The 20,800-nt window shown below is 45.8% G+C and overlaps 2 protein-coding genes across 6 annotated transcripts in view; one reads left to right on the top strand and one right to left on the bottom strand.

Moving 5' to 3' along the window:
• ABCC6 (ATP binding cassette subfamily C member 6) overlaps positions 1 to 17,080 on the bottom strand; it is a 28,291-nt gene extending 11,211 nt beyond the window's left edge. Inside the window, exons 1-18 of one of the 5 annotated variants that reach the window (XM_054843075.1) lie at positions 16,464 to 17,080; positions 15,036 to 15,212; positions 14,554 to 14,679; positions 13,783 to 13,920; positions 12,576 to 12,701; positions 11,938 to 11,999; positions 11,023 to 11,154; positions 10,233 to 10,445; positions 9,180 to 9,357; positions 8,573 to 8,734; positions 6,908 to 7,000; positions 6,139 to 6,342; positions 5,383 to 5,529; positions 3,826 to 3,913; positions 3,459 to 3,525; positions 2,607 to 2,733; positions 1,949 to 2,125; positions 1,354 to 1,521 (exon numbers count right to left, since the gene is read on the bottom strand). In XM_054843075.1, the coding sequence (XP_054699050.1) occupies positions 1,354 to 1,521; positions 1,949 to 2,125; positions 2,607 to 2,733; positions 3,459 to 3,525; positions 3,826 to 3,913; positions 5,383 to 5,529; positions 6,139 to 6,342; positions 6,908 to 7,000; positions 8,573 to 8,734; positions 9,180 to 9,357; positions 10,233 to 10,445; positions 11,023 to 11,154; positions 11,938 to 11,999; positions 12,576 to 12,701; positions 13,783 to 13,920; positions 14,554 to 14,679; positions 15,036 to 15,212; positions 16,464 to 16,517 (2,439 nt within the window). In that variant the 5' untranslated portion in view covers positions 16,518 to 17,080. Of the gene's footprint in view, positions 1 to 1,353; positions 1,522 to 1,948; positions 2,126 to 2,606; positions 2,734 to 3,458; positions 3,526 to 3,825; positions 3,914 to 5,382; positions 5,530 to 6,138; positions 6,343 to 6,907; positions 7,001 to 8,572; positions 8,735 to 9,179; positions 9,358 to 10,232; positions 10,446 to 11,022; positions 11,155 to 11,937; positions 12,000 to 12,575; positions 12,702 to 13,782; positions 13,921 to 14,553; positions 14,680 to 15,035; positions 15,213 to 16,463 lie in introns of those variants that run through there. The other 4 variants (XM_054843074.1, XM_054843071.1, XM_054843072.1 and 1 more) reach the window with 4 other exon arrangements.
• A 22-nt stretch (positions 17,081 to 17,102) lies between these two features.
• The window catches only part of LOC129213291 (BOS complex subunit NOMO1), a 28,170-nt gene continuing 24,472 nt past the window's right edge, over positions 17,103 to 20,800 (top strand). Inside the window, exons 1-7 of the mRNA XM_054843077.1 lie at positions 17,103 to 17,288; positions 17,710 to 17,799; positions 18,982 to 19,027; positions 19,451 to 19,551; positions 19,675 to 19,781; positions 19,974 to 20,046; positions 20,559 to 20,711. Of these exons, the coding sequence (XP_054699052.1) occupies positions 17,160 to 17,288; positions 17,710 to 17,799; positions 18,982 to 19,027; positions 19,451 to 19,551; positions 19,675 to 19,781; positions 19,974 to 20,046; positions 20,559 to 20,711 (699 nt within the window). The 5' untranslated portion in view covers positions 17,103 to 17,159. The remainder of the gene's footprint in view (positions 17,289 to 17,709; positions 17,800 to 18,981; positions 19,028 to 19,450; positions 19,552 to 19,674; positions 19,782 to 19,973; positions 20,047 to 20,558; positions 20,712 to 20,800) is intronic.

Genomic DNA, 20,800 nt, shown 5'->3' with positions numbered 1-20,800 from the left:
CACTTCTGACTGTCTCTCTGATGAAGTTTATCTTTGCAGCACAGCTTTGTGGCCATTTTGAAAGTGCAGAACTCAGAGTGGAGGGAGGGGTGAACCAACTTCCTTTGTGTCACGTGGAGAATAAGAGTAAGGATGGGAACCAAAGCCTGAAGTCCCAGACTAGCACCCTGTGTGTAGGAGGAAATTGGCTTGGCTCACTGACCAGTTCCACGTTGTGGACCCCCCTCAGGGTGAAGCTCTTAAATAGAATGATGTTAATTGAAGAGTATGTCACATTTGTTGTCACTGATATCAATATTTCAGAATCGTATTTGTGCCTGAAAACTTCATCAACCTGAATAGAGTTAGAGTGCAGCTCCTCTTCATTTACACTTCTGAGCATGTTTGTACAGATAATTACATGTAGGAAAGGACTTAAGTAATTTTCCCCTACATAACAAATTGGTGTTATGTATTTCTAATGTACAACCAAGCCCTTTGACTACTGCTTAAGTCTGATACCTGCTTTTTTTGCCAGTCTTTCTATGTTTCAATATGATAATTACATTCTGATACTTCAATCTACATGTGAAGAGAAAGATATTCGTAATCAGACATGTCTGTTTTAATTGGACTGTCTAATGAAAGAAATTACCTATTTTCCTTCTACAATGTGAAATTAAATCAAGTATTTGTAGGCAATTTACACCATGAAACAAATAGAGCTGCCCTAGCATCCCTTCTCATGTAAACACATTTATTATCCAGATTGCTAGACAGATTGCAGAGAAATACCAAGGAGTAACAAAACGCAACCAATGCAAAAAAGAATGGAAGTGTTTAGGATGGATTTTCAGACTGAAGTTCAGGTGATGAGAACTGGGAAGGCGCCATTGAACTATTCAAAAGTGATGGGATTAGACATTATGATAAGATACAATGAGCTGGAAGAGATCAGGCAGCTCTTCCAAACTACACTAGAAGTAAATTCCAAAAAGGGAGAAGGATAATGTTGATGGAAGACCAAAGAACTATAAACGTGCTGTAGAAGTAAGGCTGGAACTAGGGATGTGGTTTGCATGAGGGTAAAGACAGTCTTTCAGGAGAACCTAACTTTTCAGTCCTCCTCCTCCCTGGCAAGATTCACTGCAGGACTTCCCTGTGCTGTGTGGGCTGCAGAGGTTACTTGTTCCACTCCCACTGTTGTTAACAGTACTACATCTGCTGCCACTAGCAAAAAGAATTTGGGAGCCTTTGATAAAGTCAGTAATCGTCTTAGTGGAAACATTTCAGGGGCCCTGATAATTAGATCCATTTTGCAATCTAGTAATACAATTCAGTATCTAGCAACACAGTTCAGGATTTATAGCGCACCTTGTCCTTCAGTAAGCCGTTGGGTCCAAGAACATGTTCAAAAATGTGCTGTCCAACATGGGCATCAACAGCCGAGAGGGGGTCATCTAGCAGGTAAATCGAAGCCTTCTGGTACACGGCACGAGCAAGGTTCACTCTTTGCTTCTGCCCTCCAGATATATTTATCCCCTGTAAAAATGTATTGACACCGTTTATGCCAAAGCTACAGCATATTTGCTAACTGTTGGCTCCAGTTTACGCTGAGGTTTTATGACTTCCTTATTTTTATATCAGTGCATCTCTCTCCTCTCCCTCCCTCCAAACAGGGCCCTTGAGATGCAGAGGCAGATTCTCTTGAGCAACTCCACTCTCCTGCAAAAGAGGCCCCAAGAATGAGCTGGATTTGTTGATTTTGTCTTTGGCATCTCTTGTATCTCTGGTTAGGTTAACTGTCTGGAGGTGGGCTTTGGACCCTGTTAAATCATGGCCCGACCTTTCAGAAATTACTGAGCACCTGCCTCCTGCAAGTTTAGTCCTTCTGTAGGTTTTAAGCAGGACACCCAAAGTTGTAGCTGCTCATGGAAAAGTTGGCCAAAATATAAACTTAAGCCAGTACCTTCTCTCCTATTTCACTCTTCCGCCCTGCAGGGAAGCTCTCCAAATCAGGCTGCAGTGCACAAGCATCTATCACTCTATTGAACCAGGCTTCATCCATCTCTTTCCCAAAGAGAATATTATCTTCCACTGAAGCATTTTGTATCCAAGCTTGCTGGGGGACATAAGCTGCAGTGCCCTATAAAAATGGAAGTGGAAGAATGTTAACAATCTTTTTCATAAGCTCAACTTGACACTGTGGGAACCTGTCTTTGAAGAAGTTGTCTCCCAGTTAGCTTTCTAGAAGTCTGGAATGATCATCACCATTGACAGGTCTCAGAGGGCTTTGCAAAATATGAGTCTGCACTCTTATTATCTTATAGAGGAGGAAACAGAGGTGCAAGTACATGTCATGATTTACCAGAATGCCACTTCAGCTCGCTGTCAGGTGGGAAATGTAACTGGATCTTTGAAGTCCTGTTCCAGTTCCCATTCCAAAGGGCCAGGCTCATTCAAGAGGCCCTAAGCACCTTCAGATAATTGAAAGCGGGCTGCTACATACAGCCTTTGTTTAAATTCAGCATTAAATGGGTTTTCATCAAGTACCTGATGCCTTGGTTAATACCTTACTGTTCCTGAAGACAACCTAATTAGAAACAAATGCCCAGGGGAAAATTTACCTTCATGGTCACGCAGCCATCAGTCTTCTCCAGCTCACCAAGTAACGCTGAGAGCAAGGAGGACTTTCCAGCACCCACCTGGCCAACTACAGCAAGCAAGGAGCCTTGGGGCACAGTAAGATCTATCCTGTAGAGAAAAGATTAGTCTCTTATCACCTGTTAGATACATTTTCTGAAAGGAAAATGACCAAAATTCTTGTTATTGTTTTGTAGCAATAAAAATACACCAACTACCCCCCCCAACTTCATACTTGAGGCCTCAGCTGCACAGGGTTACTCTTCCTGTCATGCTGACTTTTTGCAGCAGAACAGGAGTCATCCCTTCCAAGATGCCTCCAACCAGAAAGTTGTCATCCACATCCCTGTCTGTGTTTCAGACTGAGATCCAAGACCCAGGTCCCCACTCTGGAGGTACGCTAGCTCAAAGCACTGGATAGAAGACATTCCTGAACATCAGAGCTTTTCAACACTGTTTCTTCTCTAAAACTGCAATGCCTTTTGAAATAAGCATGTAGCGATGTCATATATAATACCTGCATACCATCAATTCTACTTTTGTTGACTTAAATTACTGTAATTTCATATTTGGACAAGAAAATTGTGTAAAGAAAGCAGTCTCCATATATTGAGGCAACATCCAGATCGAGGCACTTTCCCATTTATGTGCTCCTAAGCATAGAAGCAAGATTACATTTTGTCTGACTTGATAATTTTCAGAATTCAACGTGAAACATGAAGCAAACTCAGAAGCCTCTAGATATTCCACACTGGTTTCACGTAGGCCCTGAGGAATTCGTTCACTCAGCATCCACCCTCACCTACAGAACTGAGATGACTAAGGTAAGTCTTTACCTTCTAAGACAAGCAGTTTCTTTGCTCCAGCAAAAAGTCCCATTTCTTATGGTGATGCTTGCCTCTACTGAAATATGAGGAGAAATAGAACACTTGTAAATTCTAAGGTAGGTACTGAAACATCCCTGTTTATGTGACTTTATGTGTCAGTGTGTTTTTATATTACATAAAATGAACCTTAGTTATGAAAAGAAGGGGTTAATTACCAGATTAGATTTCACCATTAGAAATAAACAGGCTGGAGAGATAAGGTGACAGTAATGGGCAAACATTTTTCTCTCTTGATGATGGTAAGCACCCTAAGAGTAGAAGCTGAACAATGGAAGCTACTGCTCTTATAAGACAACAATGCTAACACAAAAGTTACCACTGTCAGGAGTGTTCCTGCTTGAGCTCTCAGGATTCAGTTCTTCCAGATTCAGAAAAGCTGCTAAGCGGTTTAGAGAAACTTTGGCCTGAAATGAAGAAGCACACAAAGAATAAGCTTTATAATAGAAAGGGAGCTAAAACCCAAAGTGGAGACTCAACTTGAAGACCTACTTAGACTGTTGACTAGGTGCTGTTGCACGTGCTGTAAGCTTAGATGGACAAATGCAGCTCTTCCGATGTTAACTGCCTTTATTTCCACTTAGCTTAGCAAAAAAACATATTCTTCCCTGTGTTTTCTCTTCTGTTCAGTGAAATTGGTGCTTTTTTTCTCCAATTATCATAGAATGGCCTGGGTGGGAAGGGACCTCAAAGCCCATCTAGTTCCAACCCCCTGCCATGGGCAGGGACACCCTCCACTAGCCCAGGTTGCCCCAAGCCCCATCCAACCTGGCCTTGAACACTGCCAGGGATGGGGCTGGAACCTGTGCCAGGGCCTCAGCACCCTCACAGGGAAGAATTTCTTCTTCAGATCTCATCTCCATCTCCCCTCCTGCAGCTTCAGGCCCCCCTTGGCCTGTCACTCCCTGCCCTTGTCACCAGCCCCTCTCCAGCTTTCCTGGAGCCCCTGTAGGGACTGGAAGGGGCTCTAAGGTCTCCCCGCAGCCTTCTCTTCTCCAGGCTGAACCACCCCAACTCTCTCAGCCTGTCTCCATAGCAGAGGTGCTCCAGCCCTCGGATCATCTCCGTGGCCTCCTCTGGACTCGCTCCAACAGCTCCATGTCCTTCTTGTGCTGGGGACCCCAGAGCTGGATGCAGCACTGCAGGGGGGTCTCACCAGAGCAGAGTAGAGGGGCAGAATCCCCTCCCTCGACCTGCTGGTCACGCTGCTGGGGATGCAGCCCAGGACACAGGTGGCTTTCTGAGCTGCCAGTGCACATTGCCAGGTTGTGTTCAGCTTCTTGTCCCCCAACACCCCCAAGTTCTTCTCCTCAGGGCTGCTCTCAATCTGTTCTCCACTCAGCCTGTAGTTGTGCTTGGGATTGTGCTGATCCACGTGCAGGACCTTGCACTTCAATTTATCCTGCAATCTTTGCAGTGATTGCTTCTGTACATGAAGATTTGTGACAGTCTTCTTAAGGTGCAAGACAGAAGTGCAATTTCCCAATTTCTTACTAGACAATGACTTGCTTTTCTCTCTGGCCTGGGCTAGCAGGGTTTCCACTGATCTCCCATGGAAATTTTCCTCCATCTATTCTGATTTCTGTGACTAAAAACAGAACTGGAAGCACCTCTGAGATCTAATGGTCCTTGTGATTGGCTCCAAAAGACTTAAGAGTTGTTCTTGGTGACTTGTCAATATATGGAGCCTTTCTGAAAAATCACTACTACAAAGTACCTTTAGCTGCAAGTCCTTGCACGTCACTGTTTCACAGTAGCAATTAAATAGCTAGCCCTGATGTCCAAAGCCCTAAGAAATCCCTACCTTTACCTGTCAACGGTGATATGTAAAAAACCACTTATGGCCAAAGAAAAAGGAACACAGCCTGCGATTAACCTGGACAGCAGCGTTTATGGAGAATGGCAGGAAGGAGTGCGCAGTGTTGAGAATGTTGATCAGGGTTAAAGATACAAAGGCCTTCTGAGCATCCAGGACATGTGTGTCATCCACCAGGGTGTAGACAGCAAACATGACAAATGCAATCTGAAAGGGAGCAAAGGAAAAGCAAACCGTTTGCTTCAGACAGGGAAGAGAATGGATCAAGGGTGAAAGGCCCCTTCCTAAAGACTCTGGAACCCATTTAGTTAAATCCAGGCTATCACCCGTATACGTGGTACCCGTCCTGCAAGTATCATAGGCAAAGGTCTTGCATGCTGGTGACAAAACCAAGCCAGATCACTTGATGTTTGTTCTGCTTTAAGGAAGTTTTGGTGCTGCAACCACAGCCAGGTGAAAGCACAGCCATTTCCCATTGCAAACACATATGGCTGAGCTGCAACAGCAAGTACAAAAGTGGCTTGTGTAGCTGCTGACTGTGTGTGACCTCTGCCTAGCTGGAGGTCTCCAGGTGGTTCCGGCAAAGCAGGCTCGGTCTGCCTACAGCACACCGCCAGAGCAGGTGACTTCTCCATGAAACAGTGTAAATGTCTGTGTGGCTGATTCCTCTGGGGCTCAGCAACTCCTGTGAGACCACCAACTCCTCTGGGCAGACATTTCCCTTAGCTGCCCCACAGGAAAAATCTGTCCAGAGAGGAGTACAAAGAAAAATGGAAGTCACAGCACATGTTTTATGAAGGGAGGTGATCCACTCACCAGGAAAGTTGATGAATGGAAAGAAGCTAGAGATGCTGAGAAGAGAATCTGCGATCTTTTTAGGGCCTGAAGTTCTTGCTTCCGGATATCAAGCACTTTCTCCATGAAGGTTTTCTCCCAGCCATACAGTTTGATTACTTTAATGTCGCTGAGAATGGCATTGGTGAGTTTAGCCCGCTCATCTTTATGTTTCATCTGGATCTCCTGTAATAAATGTTTGAGTTTTATCATTTAATACATTGAATGTTTAACAGTGCAATTATTCTGAAAAAAACCACCTTATTCCTGCCTATGAATTCTGAATAAATTTCCCTGCAGCTGAGCTGCGTATACTGTTTTGCTTATGAATCTTCCAGGCTGGGAAATATTTTACTTTTCATCTTCAGAGGTTTATTTTGCTGGCAAAAAAAGTAAAAAAACACAGAAGAAGATGGGCAAACAAGGTAAAAGACTGAACATGTAAGATCTTACTCAAAACTTCAAGAAACTGCAGGTTTCAAATCCTCCTATGTTCCTTCAGACAGTCATGATCAGCAAGAATAATAAATATTAAGCCATCACTTGATGTTGAATGTTAGTGATATGCTTCAGTACAATACTATTTTATTTTTTTGTTTCCAACACGCATGCCTACTGTAATCATCGGTAGCCTTGGGTTCCATGTGATCCTTTTCTGGAAGAGTATAGCAGCCTTAACTTAGATTTAAAAGCAGTATCCTAGCATAACTCAAGTCAGTAAACCACTTCATTTTTATGATGCAAAATGTACCTGAAACTGAGTCCTCCTCTTGGTGATCACGAAATTCAGAGGCAAGAGAAAAAGGAATACAGCAATGGAAGTCAAGGCAGATGGCCCAAGAAGCTGCCAGGAGAGAAAAGAAAGGAAGAACTTCTGGTGATACTAGAAATTACTGTTTTCCATTCCCCTCCACTCACCTTCCCTCTTATTTGAATGTACACCTAAGATCCCTCACGGCCAAGGCTTTCCTCTAGTCTTGCCTTTGCCTTTCCTGGGAACTGTGCTCCTGAAGCACTGTGGCCTGTTAACTCGCCAGGCAGGGTAACTCCTGTCATGCTCTGCTGAATTTATTTGCTTCCCTTTTAGGAACCAGATTAGTGCTGAAAGCCAACCAGAAGCACGCTGGCAAGTCATTTCTGTTTCTGCCCATCTGTTCTTGGATGTGTTAAGGAGGACATCTCGTGGCTGCCATCAGGAAGTGACCCCAAACAAAACCAGGGCTTGTTTAAAAACCAAACCCAAACCCTCAACAAACTATTCTTGCAGCATAAATAACCCAGCTTGTCTGAATTTACACCAACTAGTGAGATGAAATGGCGGCATTATACTGTGCCACGTACTCCTGGGACAGCTCTGGGATACAAGGGCTCATAATGACTCACATATCAAAATAGAGAACTTGTTTCTCATGGTTTAGTTACATCTCTCTACAGATGGCTTATGTTTGCTAGAGGTGAGTGCTGGTACACGCACAGAGAGAAAAGTATTCTCTACACAAATGGTCTATGAACACTAGCAAAGTGTTAATTATGCTCCAACTACAGGCAACCACATTCAGTTTGTCAGCATCGCCAGAAACAGGATGAAGAGTTTCCAACAGTCTAAACCATGGCTACTAATTTTCCAAGGTATGTATCCTGCCAGGAACAAGGCACAGTCCATCTGGGTTAGCAAAGGAAGGTGTCAAAGGCCTCTGGAAAGCTCCTGGGACTCAACTGTCTCGATAGTGCTTGTACTTCCTTTGGTGTGCTGCCAAAAACAGGGACTAAGAAACAGGGCTTTGTCCTGCTGAGAAAATACCATACATTGAATTAGGGGGAAAAAAGGGGTCATCTAGACTATCATCCTGTATTTCTACTTCGGGCTTTGCTCTCTCTTTGCTAAATTCCTCGATACCTATGAAATTCGATGTATCCAATACTCTTTTTGAACATCCTAGAACTTCGCTTCAAACAATTTCACTGATCTTGTGGTAATCCAGCTCCAGGATGCAGTATGTCAAGTTGCTATTTCAGACCATTCCCCTTAGGTTCTGTAACTATGCTGAGGAGCTGGAACTGGCCTCTCAGCCTGCACTGGGCCACCACATTTTGGTTGAAAAAAGAGGTGACAGAGGACAATCTGAGGCAGAATTATATCAGTCAGCTCAGAGTAACCACACTCACAGTCTTTTCCCTGAAAGAGACTGAATGCTGAATACACAGGTGAGAAGATGAAGGATCGGGTAAGGATTCTATACCAATAATATCTTCTAAAAAGAAAAGTGAATCCACTTTGCTACAGAATGAGCAAAGAAAAAGATGGCAATTTCAGGTTATTCAAACCAGCAAAGATCTAAGCAGAATTTTGAAAAGTCCTTTTTCCTTCGATACCTAGAATAGAAAGGGATTGATAAACACTGTCATCATATTTTACCTGCCACAAGAAGACAAAGCAGATGATAATCCGAATAGGAGCAAGCCAGGTCCCATTAAAATATATAATCAGATCCATTAGCTTTTGGACATCAACAGATACCAGGTTAACAATTTCACCTACTGTTGCTGCTTTCCTTGATGCATTTGACATAACCAGGATCTAGACAGGGTAGAGAAGAAAGGAAAGGCATCATCAAACAGCAGCTTTGCTCCAAAAAAATCAAACAACTTTCTTTTCCTCAGAAAGAAAGGAAGGAAAAAAAAGAGAGGGAGAAAAATGTCAAATCCCAGGTACTGAAAAACATGCTGTTGCCTTGGGATCTGTGACTTCACTTTAAGATGAAGAATTTACTCCTTTCCCCAACCATAATCTACAACATAAAAAAGTTTATGTTGCTTTTTCCTCCAGAGACAAGATCTGAAAAATAAATAGTAAAATACCTCCCACGTACTGGTCAGAGAAGAATATAGCACAGAATTACATCCTAAAAGTATTTTCTAATAACATCTCCCCTAATATTGTTAAGAACAATGTACCAACAATGTCATAACCACTAATGCAGGGCTAGAAAAACATGAGGCTGAAAAGGGAGCTACAGACTCACCTTCCTGTACACAAGCCCTGTTACTGCAGTTTTCAGTCTCAGCCCCAGAACAAGACACATGTACATATATCGTTGTTCAAACAGAGTCTGGAGACAAGCCAAAAGGAACATAGTGAAGGCGTAGAAATACCCGTGCCAGCTAGGGGCTTCTTGATCTTCAATGAACTCCAGGAAAAGACTGCAAGATGGGAGTAAAATGTTGATGAATCCATGTAGAACTGATGAAATATCAGAGACTCAAAAATGCAGAAATACCAGGGATTATTCTGTACTCTCTTTGGCTGAAGTTTATCGATAAAGTAGCAGAAGAACTGGAAAAACTGCCAAGTATCCTGTGTCATACAGTATCCTGATTTTTGACATCTGGCCACTCTTGGGCTTGAAGCAATCTCTGATCTCAGCATCTTCTCAGGGGAGATCTCATTTTCAGTGCTAAGGATGGGTCCTGAATGTCCTGAATTTGTCAGACCTATGCAAATTGGGAGCCATCATCTAAGGAAGTCATTGACATTTCCAGAACATCTCTTAATCTTAATGACTAAGAATTGATTTTTGCCCTTGAAAATATACTGTAACGCAGGTTTGCGTGGTGCCAACACAATCCACAAAGCATTACGTCAACTGACTGAAGAAGCTATTTCAGCTGTGTAGGATGCACAGCTGTGCTCTTTAGAATTAGTCAGGGAACACGGAGCCTTTACACTACAGCAAGCGGCTGACAGCCTGTGGAAATGATATGATACGTAGAACCATCAAACAACTCACTCCTGTTCTAGTAAAGTTGTCAAAAGGCTTAGTACAGCCCATCCCTTCCACCGCTGGGATACAGCAGTGGAGAAAGTGTGCACAGCTTTACACAGTGGTTTGGGGTTTTTCCCCACTGAGTTGACCGTGGGTTTAGCACAAATGATAATCCAGTTCTTTTCATCAGCAGCAGGAGATTTCAAAAGGTGTTTGTGTGTCCCCCTCAGTGCTGGCATACATGTCTCTATGTGAGCTCATGCACACAGCAATCTTGTACATGTGACAGAAATACGTTACACGTGCACATACCTCAGTACCTTTGGGATGGAGAACAAGAAGACATCACAGATAACTAAGCAGACAGTGCTGAGAAGGAAATAGGTTCCAAACATGCTCCAAAACGCTTTCAGTAAGGGCCTGCTCTGACTGGGCTCTGATTGCAGTAGAACCTCTGTCTCTTCAGCTTCTGCTACACCAGTTTCACTCTTCTGACCCTTTTTAAATGTAGCAGACTCCATTTTTCTAAAGAAAGAAACAAGGAGAAAGTTATCCACAATTGAAGAAAGCCTGGCAATCTTGTGCTTTCAAAAAAATCATTATATATCTCACACTGGGTCTTGTGCCATGTCCAGTATAAATGCTCATCAAAAAAATGATCCCTTTCACAAAAACTTCAGAGTTTTGTGCTTCCAGGCATGGAAGGATGTTCTCCAGCAGATTTCAATACTTAAAATCAGGTTTTGTACAAAGGAACTCACTCACTGAGCGCTCATCTGCTGAAGAGTAAAGATCCCCAAGTTTTCACAGCAGAGCATTACTTGGACCATTTTATATAGGCTATCCTTTTCTTCTTGTTTAAAGGACAAATAATTCAGCGGGATTGAATCTTTCAACCGTTCTCTTGCCCAGATAGGAAGCACCTCGCAGAGCTTACGTGCAGAGCTTGCATGCGTGCTAAAGCAGTCTGTCTAGCACTCCGTGGGGAACGGAGGGGTTAAATCCTGTTCTGGGATGGCACACCAGCACGTCTGCTCATCTGGAGGCAAGGCAGAAACTGCCCGGCTGAGTTCCTGACACATTCTTCCCATCAAGTACTCACTGCGGGGTTCTGCTACGACACTTCTTCCACTCTCTTTCAGCCCAGGCAACAATTTCTTCAGAGCAGTCCTCTTTTCTCACTGGCCACAAGTCGTCCGCCCCCAAGGGCTGCTGACAGCCTTGCCAGACAAGCCTGGAGAACACACAGACTGCTGTAGGGTAGGCACAGAAGGATTTGCTGTGCACGTGGCGTTTGCAGAACAGGTGGGCTTTAAGTGAGTGCACCCAGTGTGCACACAGGCACGCACTTACATAAAACACCCCTCAGCACTACCCGTTCCCAGAATAAATATGAATGTTCAGGAATAGCAGTTTTCCTTCAAATCCCTGTGCTATCCTCTGTCAACATAATGAGGATTTGCAAGTAAACCCTACTTTCTAGTCTGTACTGAGAGCTGGGTCTTGGGCAGAGGGGGACAAAGCGCAGTTTAACTTACTCTGTGGCTCAGTGAAACACAGCCAAGGCGCTATCCTAGCGGGCGTTAGGCCCAAGGTGTGTCATCATTTCATTTCTGAATGCTAAGCAGCAGGCAGGGCTCACTCTTCTCCCCTTGCCCAGGTTTGCTGGAGGAAGGTCTGGCAGGCAGACAGGGCTGAGGCGGGTGTACAGTGAGGCTTTGAGATGGCTGAGGTCTGTTTCCAGATTGGGAGGGCACGGGAAGGGTAGTTGGATGGGGTCAGAGAATTATCTCGAATCACTAACTTGTGTTTTGAACTAATTTGAGAAAAGTAAGTTAATTTCTTAGAATTTGATTTTGTGAGAATACCTCAAGTCCCCAAAGAATTTAAATCCTCACTGTACAAGCTAACTTGGGGGCTGAGATATTGCCTACTGGCTGTCATCCACACCCTCTCTTATGCTGCTGTTTTTTTCTGATATTCTAGCAAAACCGTGTCTTTTTCTGTGTTTTCTTACCCAGAGAACCACCAGTATGTGATTTTGGAAAGAAAAGAGCTGCTGGCTTCTGGACACTGATTCTGATGGGAGGAAAAACATGGGTGATATTTATATATAGAAAAGGGTATGTGTCAGATGAATATATCCCCTCCTGTGCTTCCCCAGGAAAAGCAATCAGTTACTGCCCCCCCCCGTTCACTGACCCTGACAGTGTAAACGTTCTGTGGAGGATCAGTGGGATTGGGAGACTTTGGAGAATTAGACTTTGAATAATGTCTCAGATAGAGGAACAAAGAATATCATTCTTCATATCCAAAGACATTTATTTTCGAAACACAGAGCTCTGCTGTACTCAGACCTCAGATAGAGTACTGCTGCACAGCAGAGCACGGGTAAGCAATATGAGCCCTATCTACTGGTTTCAGTGAAAATAAACACGAGTATGGATAGAAGAGGTTTTTAGTTTTTCAAAACATACATAGAGAGACAGAGTACTGTTACCCCAAATTCTGCCAGTTACCTTTCAAAACCATCAGCCTTTATAGAGTGATGTATCTTACATCTCCCAGATACTCATGTTCCTGTGTATCCCTGTAAATTTAAATTCCCGTTTAAGCAATGAAGCAATGCATTATGAAAAGCTACGTTATACTTACAGGATTGTTGACAGCTTTAGAGAAGAAGGGAGGGTGATCAACTAAGCAGAATAACACAAGTTCTCCTAACACCAGGCTAGCATAAACGTAAGTTGTAACATGGCGGAAATGGTCTTCCAGGAAGCCCTAAGAGACAGAATACTGTTGAGAAGGAGGTAAGAACCTTCACGTGAAATCAGGGGAAAAAGATAGCTTCTCGGGTTCTACCAGCCATGAGCTCTGAGTTTTGGTTCAAAGCATGAGGTGCATTTATTTAAACTGCAGTTATGTAGAGCTACTTAAATAGGTAACCCCTGAAACTGGAATATCAGAAAATGCTAAATAATGGACATATTTATTATTTATAGTGACAGTTTTATCATGAGGCTTCATAGCAGTCTAGTCAAGTCAGATGTCCACATTGCATCACTATTCAGGGAACTCTGGGTGCTCTGAAGGATAGACGCTCCTTGCTCACCTAGTGGGACAAATTGCTGATATAATAAAGTACCTGCCAGGTTTTATTATAAATGGTGTGTCTAAGGGGCTCCACGCAGGGCTCTCTAATTAATTTTGTGAATGAGAAAGAGAAAAACCAAAGAAAAAGCCTGCGTATTTTTGGAACTGTGTTTTGGTAGCAAGAAGTGGGAAAGTGTTATTTCTACAAGAGGCCTGGTACCTGAGTGCCATTCCACACAGCAGGAACGAGCAAGTTCCCACTTGCTTTTGTTTAGTGGCGGTGTATTTTTCCCCTATTACTTAAACACACAGGCAACACAAACTTTTGTTTATTCCTTGTTGTGATGGAAAGGTACAACTGTTCGCCTGAGGAAAATGGCCACTGACAATAAGTCTCAGATGCATAAACGCAGCCAGCACTCCTCCACAAATAAACATTCACCACAAAGACCCAAATAATAAAAAGGTATAATATATCAATGTATTTATGCTGATATGAAATCTGGCGAAAGGCCAGTTTTTAGTGACAGCATTTACGTTCGTTTGCTGTTATTCATACACGAAGTCTGCCGAGCACTCAGAAAACCACGTTCTGTCTACACTGAAAGGGAGAACGTGGATGGAGATGACAAGGTGTCATCAACCATTTTTCTCAGCACATATCGTGAGAGGAATTTGGTTCTCCACTTCCCAATCAATAAAGCAAAAAGAGCCCTGTTGTGTAGAGACTTCGTGCCCCTGCACGTTAAAGATATGTGATTTCACTTACTCTTTCCACGGCATGTTGGACTTTGGAACTAAACATGACAACTGCGGCCACGAATGAGAGCAGCCAGTAAATCAACAGGACGCCTGAAGACTGGATGCCCATCATTCTTTCCGCTTGGGTAAGGAACATGGCAAGGATCTGCAAGGGAGTACAAATTTGTCCAAATAAATAGCTGGTAATGGAATGCCAAACATTATCATCAAATTAATGGATACAATAGAGGAAAAACAGTTAGTGTCTTGCCCAAACATTTCAAGATTTTCAGAGCTGCAGTATTGTTCCTGAAAGGCTAAAACTGAAAAGCATTGTGTGCAATCTTGCACTTAAGAAGGTCTCTCCAGAAAGGGCAAATAATGAAAGCCCACGTGGGCCAACAGGCTGGGAGGATCTAGGCTACGGAGACGCAATGACAGAAGGGGAGGATAGGCATTTAGATCAATCAGAAATCCTGTTTCATTCTGAACCAAACTAAATCACATACTGTGGTTATGAGAAATTAGATCTTGTCTTGTTGTGAGACCTCTTCCTAAACACTACTGCTGCTGCAGCTCTTGCAAGGTGTCCTCTGCCCGCAGGGCTCTGTACCGTAGCTGTAGCCCCAGCGGTCTGCCCCAACTCCAAACCTCTGCTGCACCACACAGCAGCAACTCCCAAAGCACATCTCCAGCCTCCTAGTCCCCACCGTCTCTCTTCGTGAGACATGGGAAAGACAAGATCTGCCCCAGGACAGCTGAGCTGGGCCGCTCACACACAAAACAAAGGAATAATTACCATTGTGATTCCCACCACCACAGGGCTGATGAAGAATGCTGGAGCCCGTGGGATTCCTTGGCTGATTTCCCACAGTACGAAGAAGACATTGGAAAAACACAGTATTACCAGGATGAATCCAAGGACCTGGGGCAGAGATAGCAAGCACATGTTGGAATGGACTGAGATGATGACAGGATGATCTACGGAACTGCATGCTCTGGGCAGCCTGGGCGGTAAGGCTGGAGAGGTGGAAGAGCAGGTTTGGGATAGAGTGTTACGGGAAGTAGCGGGGAACCTGACGGAAGTCCAGGGGGGAAGATCTGATGGCAGTTCCTCCTAAAACCTTACTTGATTTATACTGACCTGACTTTACCAGAGTCAGTAAATGTCAAAGCAAACACAGAGGTGGGTCATCAGAAAAGAGTTAATGATTTAGAAAAATTAAGTACTGCATCACAGTTATGACAACGTTTGGATCAAAGCCCATCCTCCACCCTTACCATTTTGGTTTTGAAGATGTGGGACATCCTGATATAGCCTTTGTTTTTGTGTCGAAGATGTAAGTAGTAGAAAGGAAAACAGATCCAAAGATAGGCACAAGGGGTCCAAGCAATGACTGTGCTCTCAAAGCACCAGGTAAATCTTGGGGTGTTTGTATACCATGTCTGGTTCCAGTCCTGTCACAGAGTCAACACAGAAGTGAAACAGTAAAGCTGAGGTTTGCAGAATTTCACAACTAATGCAAGTTGCTAAATGCTACAACTGAGATCTGCTGTAATGTTAGAGGAATTTTGATTTAGGGTTTCCAATGTAGAAATCATTTGGCAACAGAGGGGCTGCTGGAGAATAGTAAGATGTCACAGGGGAGGGAGGGAGGACTCAGCAGAGCATTTTGGAGGGAATGGGAGGAGAAAGAGAGAAAAAAAAGGTTGGAAAAGCAAAAGATGCCAAAGCAAGGACACCATGTATCACAACTGGTGAGAAAAAAAGGGAGAAAATTTAAGTTGTGGAATGAGAAAAAATCATTTGGGAATGAAAAAGATTATTGGCATTTGGGAACCATCAGAGCAGTCAGTAGGGAATGACTGGTGAAATGGAGATTACGAGAAAAGAAGTGTCTGAGTGCATAAACTGCACCATGACTGCACTTCCTCAGCTGCATTTATGCTCCATTTGTAATTTTTTCACTGAACAATAGTTGGATCTCATCTGCTAACATAGTAATACTAAAAATACAGCAACTGTAGATGAACAGGCAACGGTATTTTTTCTTCAGCTGCTTGTGGAGGTGACTCGAGTCCTTCATGGGGAGATATGATGCAAAGCAAGGCCAGGGCAAAGGAATCACTTGATGCAAAGAGGGAGCAGGTAAGGGCTCACAAATTATCACAGGAGTTCATCAACCTTGCGGGTGGAAATCCACGTGAGTCGGGACTGATAACTCACTGGAGCCCTTTCCAGCGTATTCCTGTAGTGGGTCGGCCAGCAGACACCCCCTGAGGGCAGTGAAGGGACCACCGTCACTGCCCTGCCAGAGTGCAGCCGGACTGCAATCCCACCCCCACAACTCCCCTCGAATCGTGCGGACTCGGGTGTTTCTGTTTGGGTGAAAACTCGGCCCTGCGAGGCAAAGTCCGCACCACCGGCCATCTCTGACGGGAACACTTGGCCGCTCACAGCGCGCCGGCCGCCTCCCTCAGCGGCCCCACAGGAGGGTGGGTGGGTGCTGGGGCGCTGCCGCCCTCCCGGCCCCACGCAAGAGGAAGCCCGTGCCCCCCGCGGCCGGGCCGGGGCTGGCGGCAGCCGCTCCACCTCGCTCGCTCGGCTCGCACGGCTGCTCGGCCCGGGCCAGGCTCCGGCAGGGCCCCAGGGGGCGGCCCGGCGGCGGGACGGTGCCGCGGCGCTCGCTCGCTCGCTCGCTCACTCACCCAGAGCCCGGCGGAGCCCTCCCCGGAGCCGCACAGCGCACCGCCCGCCGCCATGGTGCCCGCGGACGGGGCGTCGCGGCTCGGCAGCCGGCGGGGGCGGGTCGCCTGAGGTCCCGGACTGTCCGCTCGGTGCCACGGGGCGCGCCTCAGCGCCGGCGGGACAGGCGTCTCCTCCCTGGGCAGCAGCCGAGAGTCCCGTTCCCGCCGGGCAGCTGGGGACTGGCGGGAGCCCCCGGGCGCCTCGTCCCGTCCCGGCTGGAGGCGGCGGGAGGTGCCGCGGGGGCGGCGGGCAAAGTCCGGCCCGGAGCTCCCCGAGGACACTGCTGGGCTGGTGCAGCCCGGCAGTCGCAGCGCGCTGAGGCGGAGCCCCCGGCAGCGGGACGGGGCAGGGGCCGGCGGCTCCCGCGTCTCTCCCTCGCCTCAGCCGCGGCGGGCAGACGGGTAGGCAGCGGGGCGTTGCATCACACGGGAGCGGCACGGAGGACTGGGGGTGATCCCCGGGAGGGCCGAGGCTTTGACACGCCGGAGAACTGCCGGCGCAGCGGGACAGGCGGCGGCGGGGAGCAGGCCCGCAGCCCTCCGGGCCGACAGGGGGCAGCACCCGCCGCCCGGCCCCGCCCCGCCCCGCCCCGCCCCGCCCGGCCTGGCCCGGCCCTTCCGGCGGCACGGCGGGCGGCTCTGGGTCAGGGCGGCGGGATGCGGGCCGGGGTGGCCGTGCTGCTCTGCGCGCTCTGCTGCGCCCTGGCGCGGGGCTCCGAGGACATCGTCGTGGGCTGCGGCGGCTTCGTCAAGTCTGACGTGGAGATCAACTACTCGCTGATCGAGGTGGGCCGCCAGGCGCCCTCCTCCAGCCCCGGCCGGCGGCCCTCGCACCCTGCTGGGGCCCGGCCCGGCTGCCAAGGCCCGGCCTGGGGCTCTGCCTGGGGCTCGGCCTGGGGCTATGCCTGGGGCTCTGCCGGTGCGGAGCGGCCGCAGCGCCTTTGTCCGGGCCGCCGTTCGAGCAGGCTGTGCTGCGGCGTGGGGCCGGCAGCAGCGGGGCTCTTCTTTGGGCGTTTTCAGCCGAGCCCGGTGCTGACCCGCCGGCTTGCCGGGCGGCTTGCCGCCTTCTGGCGTCACGCCTTCCCCCTGTCACCCCTGGGGACCCCGGGTGCTGCTGTGTAAAGTCGCTGGGTTGGAGAAGGCCTGGTTCCAGCTTTGCTCATGTCTTTAAAAATATCTTTTTGTCTTTTTTGTTTGTTTCTTTTAGATTAAGTTATATACAAAACATGGTACTCTCAAGTACCAGACAGATTGCGCTCCAAACAACGGGTATTTCATGATTCCCCTCTACGATAAGGTAAGAAACTGAAACACCAGAGCTGTCTCCTCTGCGCTGGAGGCAGGAGCTGCCGGCAGATTAAACGTCAGCACAACACCCACCCGTGAAATATTTGAGTCAGGACAGAATTTAGTTTTGGACCAAACTTAACTGTTTCTTTTTGTAACACACCTGTTTTATTTCTCAGTGCTGAGCGTTATTGTGAGAAAAGCCAGGTAACTTTAGCTGCGGTGTTGCGTTTGTGCTGTTTATCTGAATGACTGGGAGCCTGCGTTACTGCCAACAACCACGTGCTAGCAGCTGTACAAATACTGCACAGCAAGTGCAGTTTCCTACAGAGTACAGATAAAGCTTTCACTTCTCTGCCTATAGAAATGAAGAAAAATCTGTATGAGAATGTGTTTTGATTTGAATGAATTGAAAATAACTGGAATGACTAATTCAGCTATTAAAAATGTCTTTAGAAAATAATGATCCAAGAAGCTTGGAATGTATCAGAAGTTTTATGTCTATTTAGACCAGACAGATGTTTATATTCAAATTAAATACAAGCTGCCCTCAGATGGTCTAAGTGTTTTGCTCTTTTAAGGAGCCAGTTAACTTAGGGATCAGAAATAAATCCTTCCCTTCCAAATCTAAGAAAGTAAGTTGCTTTCTGATCTCAGTGATTTAATTCTTAGGCCTTTGAGCCTGTCCATGGATGAACTCCAGAACATATGTGGTGTCTGCTGATGCAAAGAGGGTCTCTGTGTAGATTAATACCCTTTTGGTGCAGAGCTTTTAATGGGATTGGAATTTTGTTAGCCCACGCTTGGGCAGAATGGTTGAGCAGGACCTCCTAGTGGAAACGCTAAAGGCTGATCTGGAGCACATCTGTTGGGGCAGGTAGAGAGAGATTTGAACACTTTCTAACACTGAGCTGCTTGAACATGAGCCAGGTTTGGCCTGGAAGTGGTATAAACATGATGATACTTAGTTTTGCTCTTAGCTGGCTGGATGCGAGCCCAGCATCCTGGCCTGTCTGGGTAGATACTCTGCTGCTTTGAACAGAGTTAGGTAGGAGGAAAGGAGAATGGGACACTTGAGTCTTGTGTTACTCTCTGCAGCATGATGCTTGTGTTCTGACTTTTGGGGTTTTTTTATCCTTTAGCTAAAATGAATGTGCTTCAGTGAAGACAGTTATCACTTTTTTATTTTTAGGGGGATTTCATTCTTAAAATTGAGCCTCCCCTAGGGTGGAGTTTCGGTAAGTGCTGTTTGTATTCTTACAGTAGGACAGTGTATCTGCAGTGTGGGACTTTGCTATCTCTAAGTTGCAATTGGCGGGGAAAATCAAGCGCTTTTGAAAAGAGAGAAGCCTTACTGTATGATTTTAATAACTAAAATGTACTTACTGTACAGAGTAAAGAAAACTCTAAGGTAGACACTGAAAAAGTAGCCCATGACCTGATTTGAAGGAATGTGGGTTTTTCACTGTAACGAGGGGAAGAGGATTTTCAACACCGGGATTTGTGGGTGCTTTAACTTTGCTGAGGCAAGACTTTCAGAGCAACACTTGTATGCTTGACTAAATGCATTTCTGTGAGAGGTTTGTAAAGCTAAAGTAGAGTTGCTTCATGATTGCTCTCTCACTAACTACCATGCTGTTTCATTGTTGTTCCTCCTCCAGAACCAACCAGTGTAGACATCCATGTGGATGGCATTAATGACATTTGCACAAAGGGAGGCGATATTAACTTTGTGTTCACAGGGTTTTCTGTGAATGGAAAGGTTAGACTCCTTTATCTTTATTTATTCCATCTTATGCTAATTCTACCTTCATAAAAACATTCTGCTTCAGTTCTGCAAGTTATTTTTATCCATTTATACTGTGGTTTCTCTTCATTTTGACAGGTTCTCAGCAAAGGTCAGACATTAGGTCCTGCTGGAGTCCAGGTTGTACTGAGAAATGCTGGCAGTGACACAAACATACAAGCAACTATTACACAACCTGGAGGAAAGTGAGTGTGGGTGGTGCATACTTAATTCATCTGTTCATTTGCACAAGATTCTTTCAATTCTGCCGTGTCATCTGGGATTATAGTAGTTCTGAAATATTTCTTCTAACGTGTGCATAGAGTCTGAATTGTTTTTCTGTAAACAAATGTTTGTGACTATTTCTGAAGAGATGTAACCCCTTTCTTGCCTTACAGGTTTGCTTTCTTTAAAGTGCTTCCTGGCGAATATGAAATCTTTGCATCTCATCCTACCTGGATGTTGAAAGAGGTTAGAGCCTACAAAAGTCCTGGTTTACCTGTTTAGTGAGGGCAGATCTGCTAGACCTTGTGTTGATCGACTAGTGTGAGGAAGGGTTTTAGTGAGTGGGCGAGGGTAATGGAGTTTTCATACGTGTAATTTAGATGGTCAAGAAACTGCCTCGTGCAGGCCCAGTGTGGAGATAGTGGAGCCAGCCAGGGAATGGCTGGCAAATGAGCTCTTGCTTTCAGTCTTGTAATCCTATGCATTTTGTAGGAGCTTGAATGTTATGGCAGATGCTCTAATCCTTCCCTCTCAGACTGCTTGCTTTCTGAGGAGCTCTGAGATCCTGATCAATTCCTAAATCAGTAAAACAGGAAAAAAGTTTTGCATTCGGAATAGCCTGTGGGTCCCTCTTTGGGTACTGCTGCTCTGGCCTCTGTTTCTGTTGTTGAATATACAGCTTCTGATTGTTATTTAGGTGCTGTAAGTGAGATCTAATGCCTGCTTTTGATGAAAATGTATGTGTTTCTGTATTTCAGTCAAACACAGTGGTACGGGTGACGAGTTCTAATGCTTATGCTGCTAGCCCTCTGATTGTTGCCGGCTACAATGTTTCTGGGTCAGTGAGGAGTGATGGAGAGCCCATGAAAGGGGTCATGTTTCTCCTTTTCTCTTCTTTGGTCACTAAAGAGGTAATGGTGTATCAGTGCCTTTTCAACATGAGTATGGATGTAAATAAGCAGCAGCTAAATAGCTTCTGGAGTCATATTGCCCTGTTACT

The sequence above is a fragment of the Grus americana genome, chromosome 15 (genome assembly GCF_028858705.1).
Source record: "Grus americana isolate bGruAme1 chromosome 15, bGruAme1.mat, whole genome shotgun sequence".
NCBI lineage: Eukaryota > Metazoa > Chordata > Aves > Gruiformes > Gruidae > Grus > Grus americana.
The sequence above is the reverse complement of the archived record's forward strand: the minus strand, read 5'-3'. Positions and strand labels throughout refer to the sequence as shown.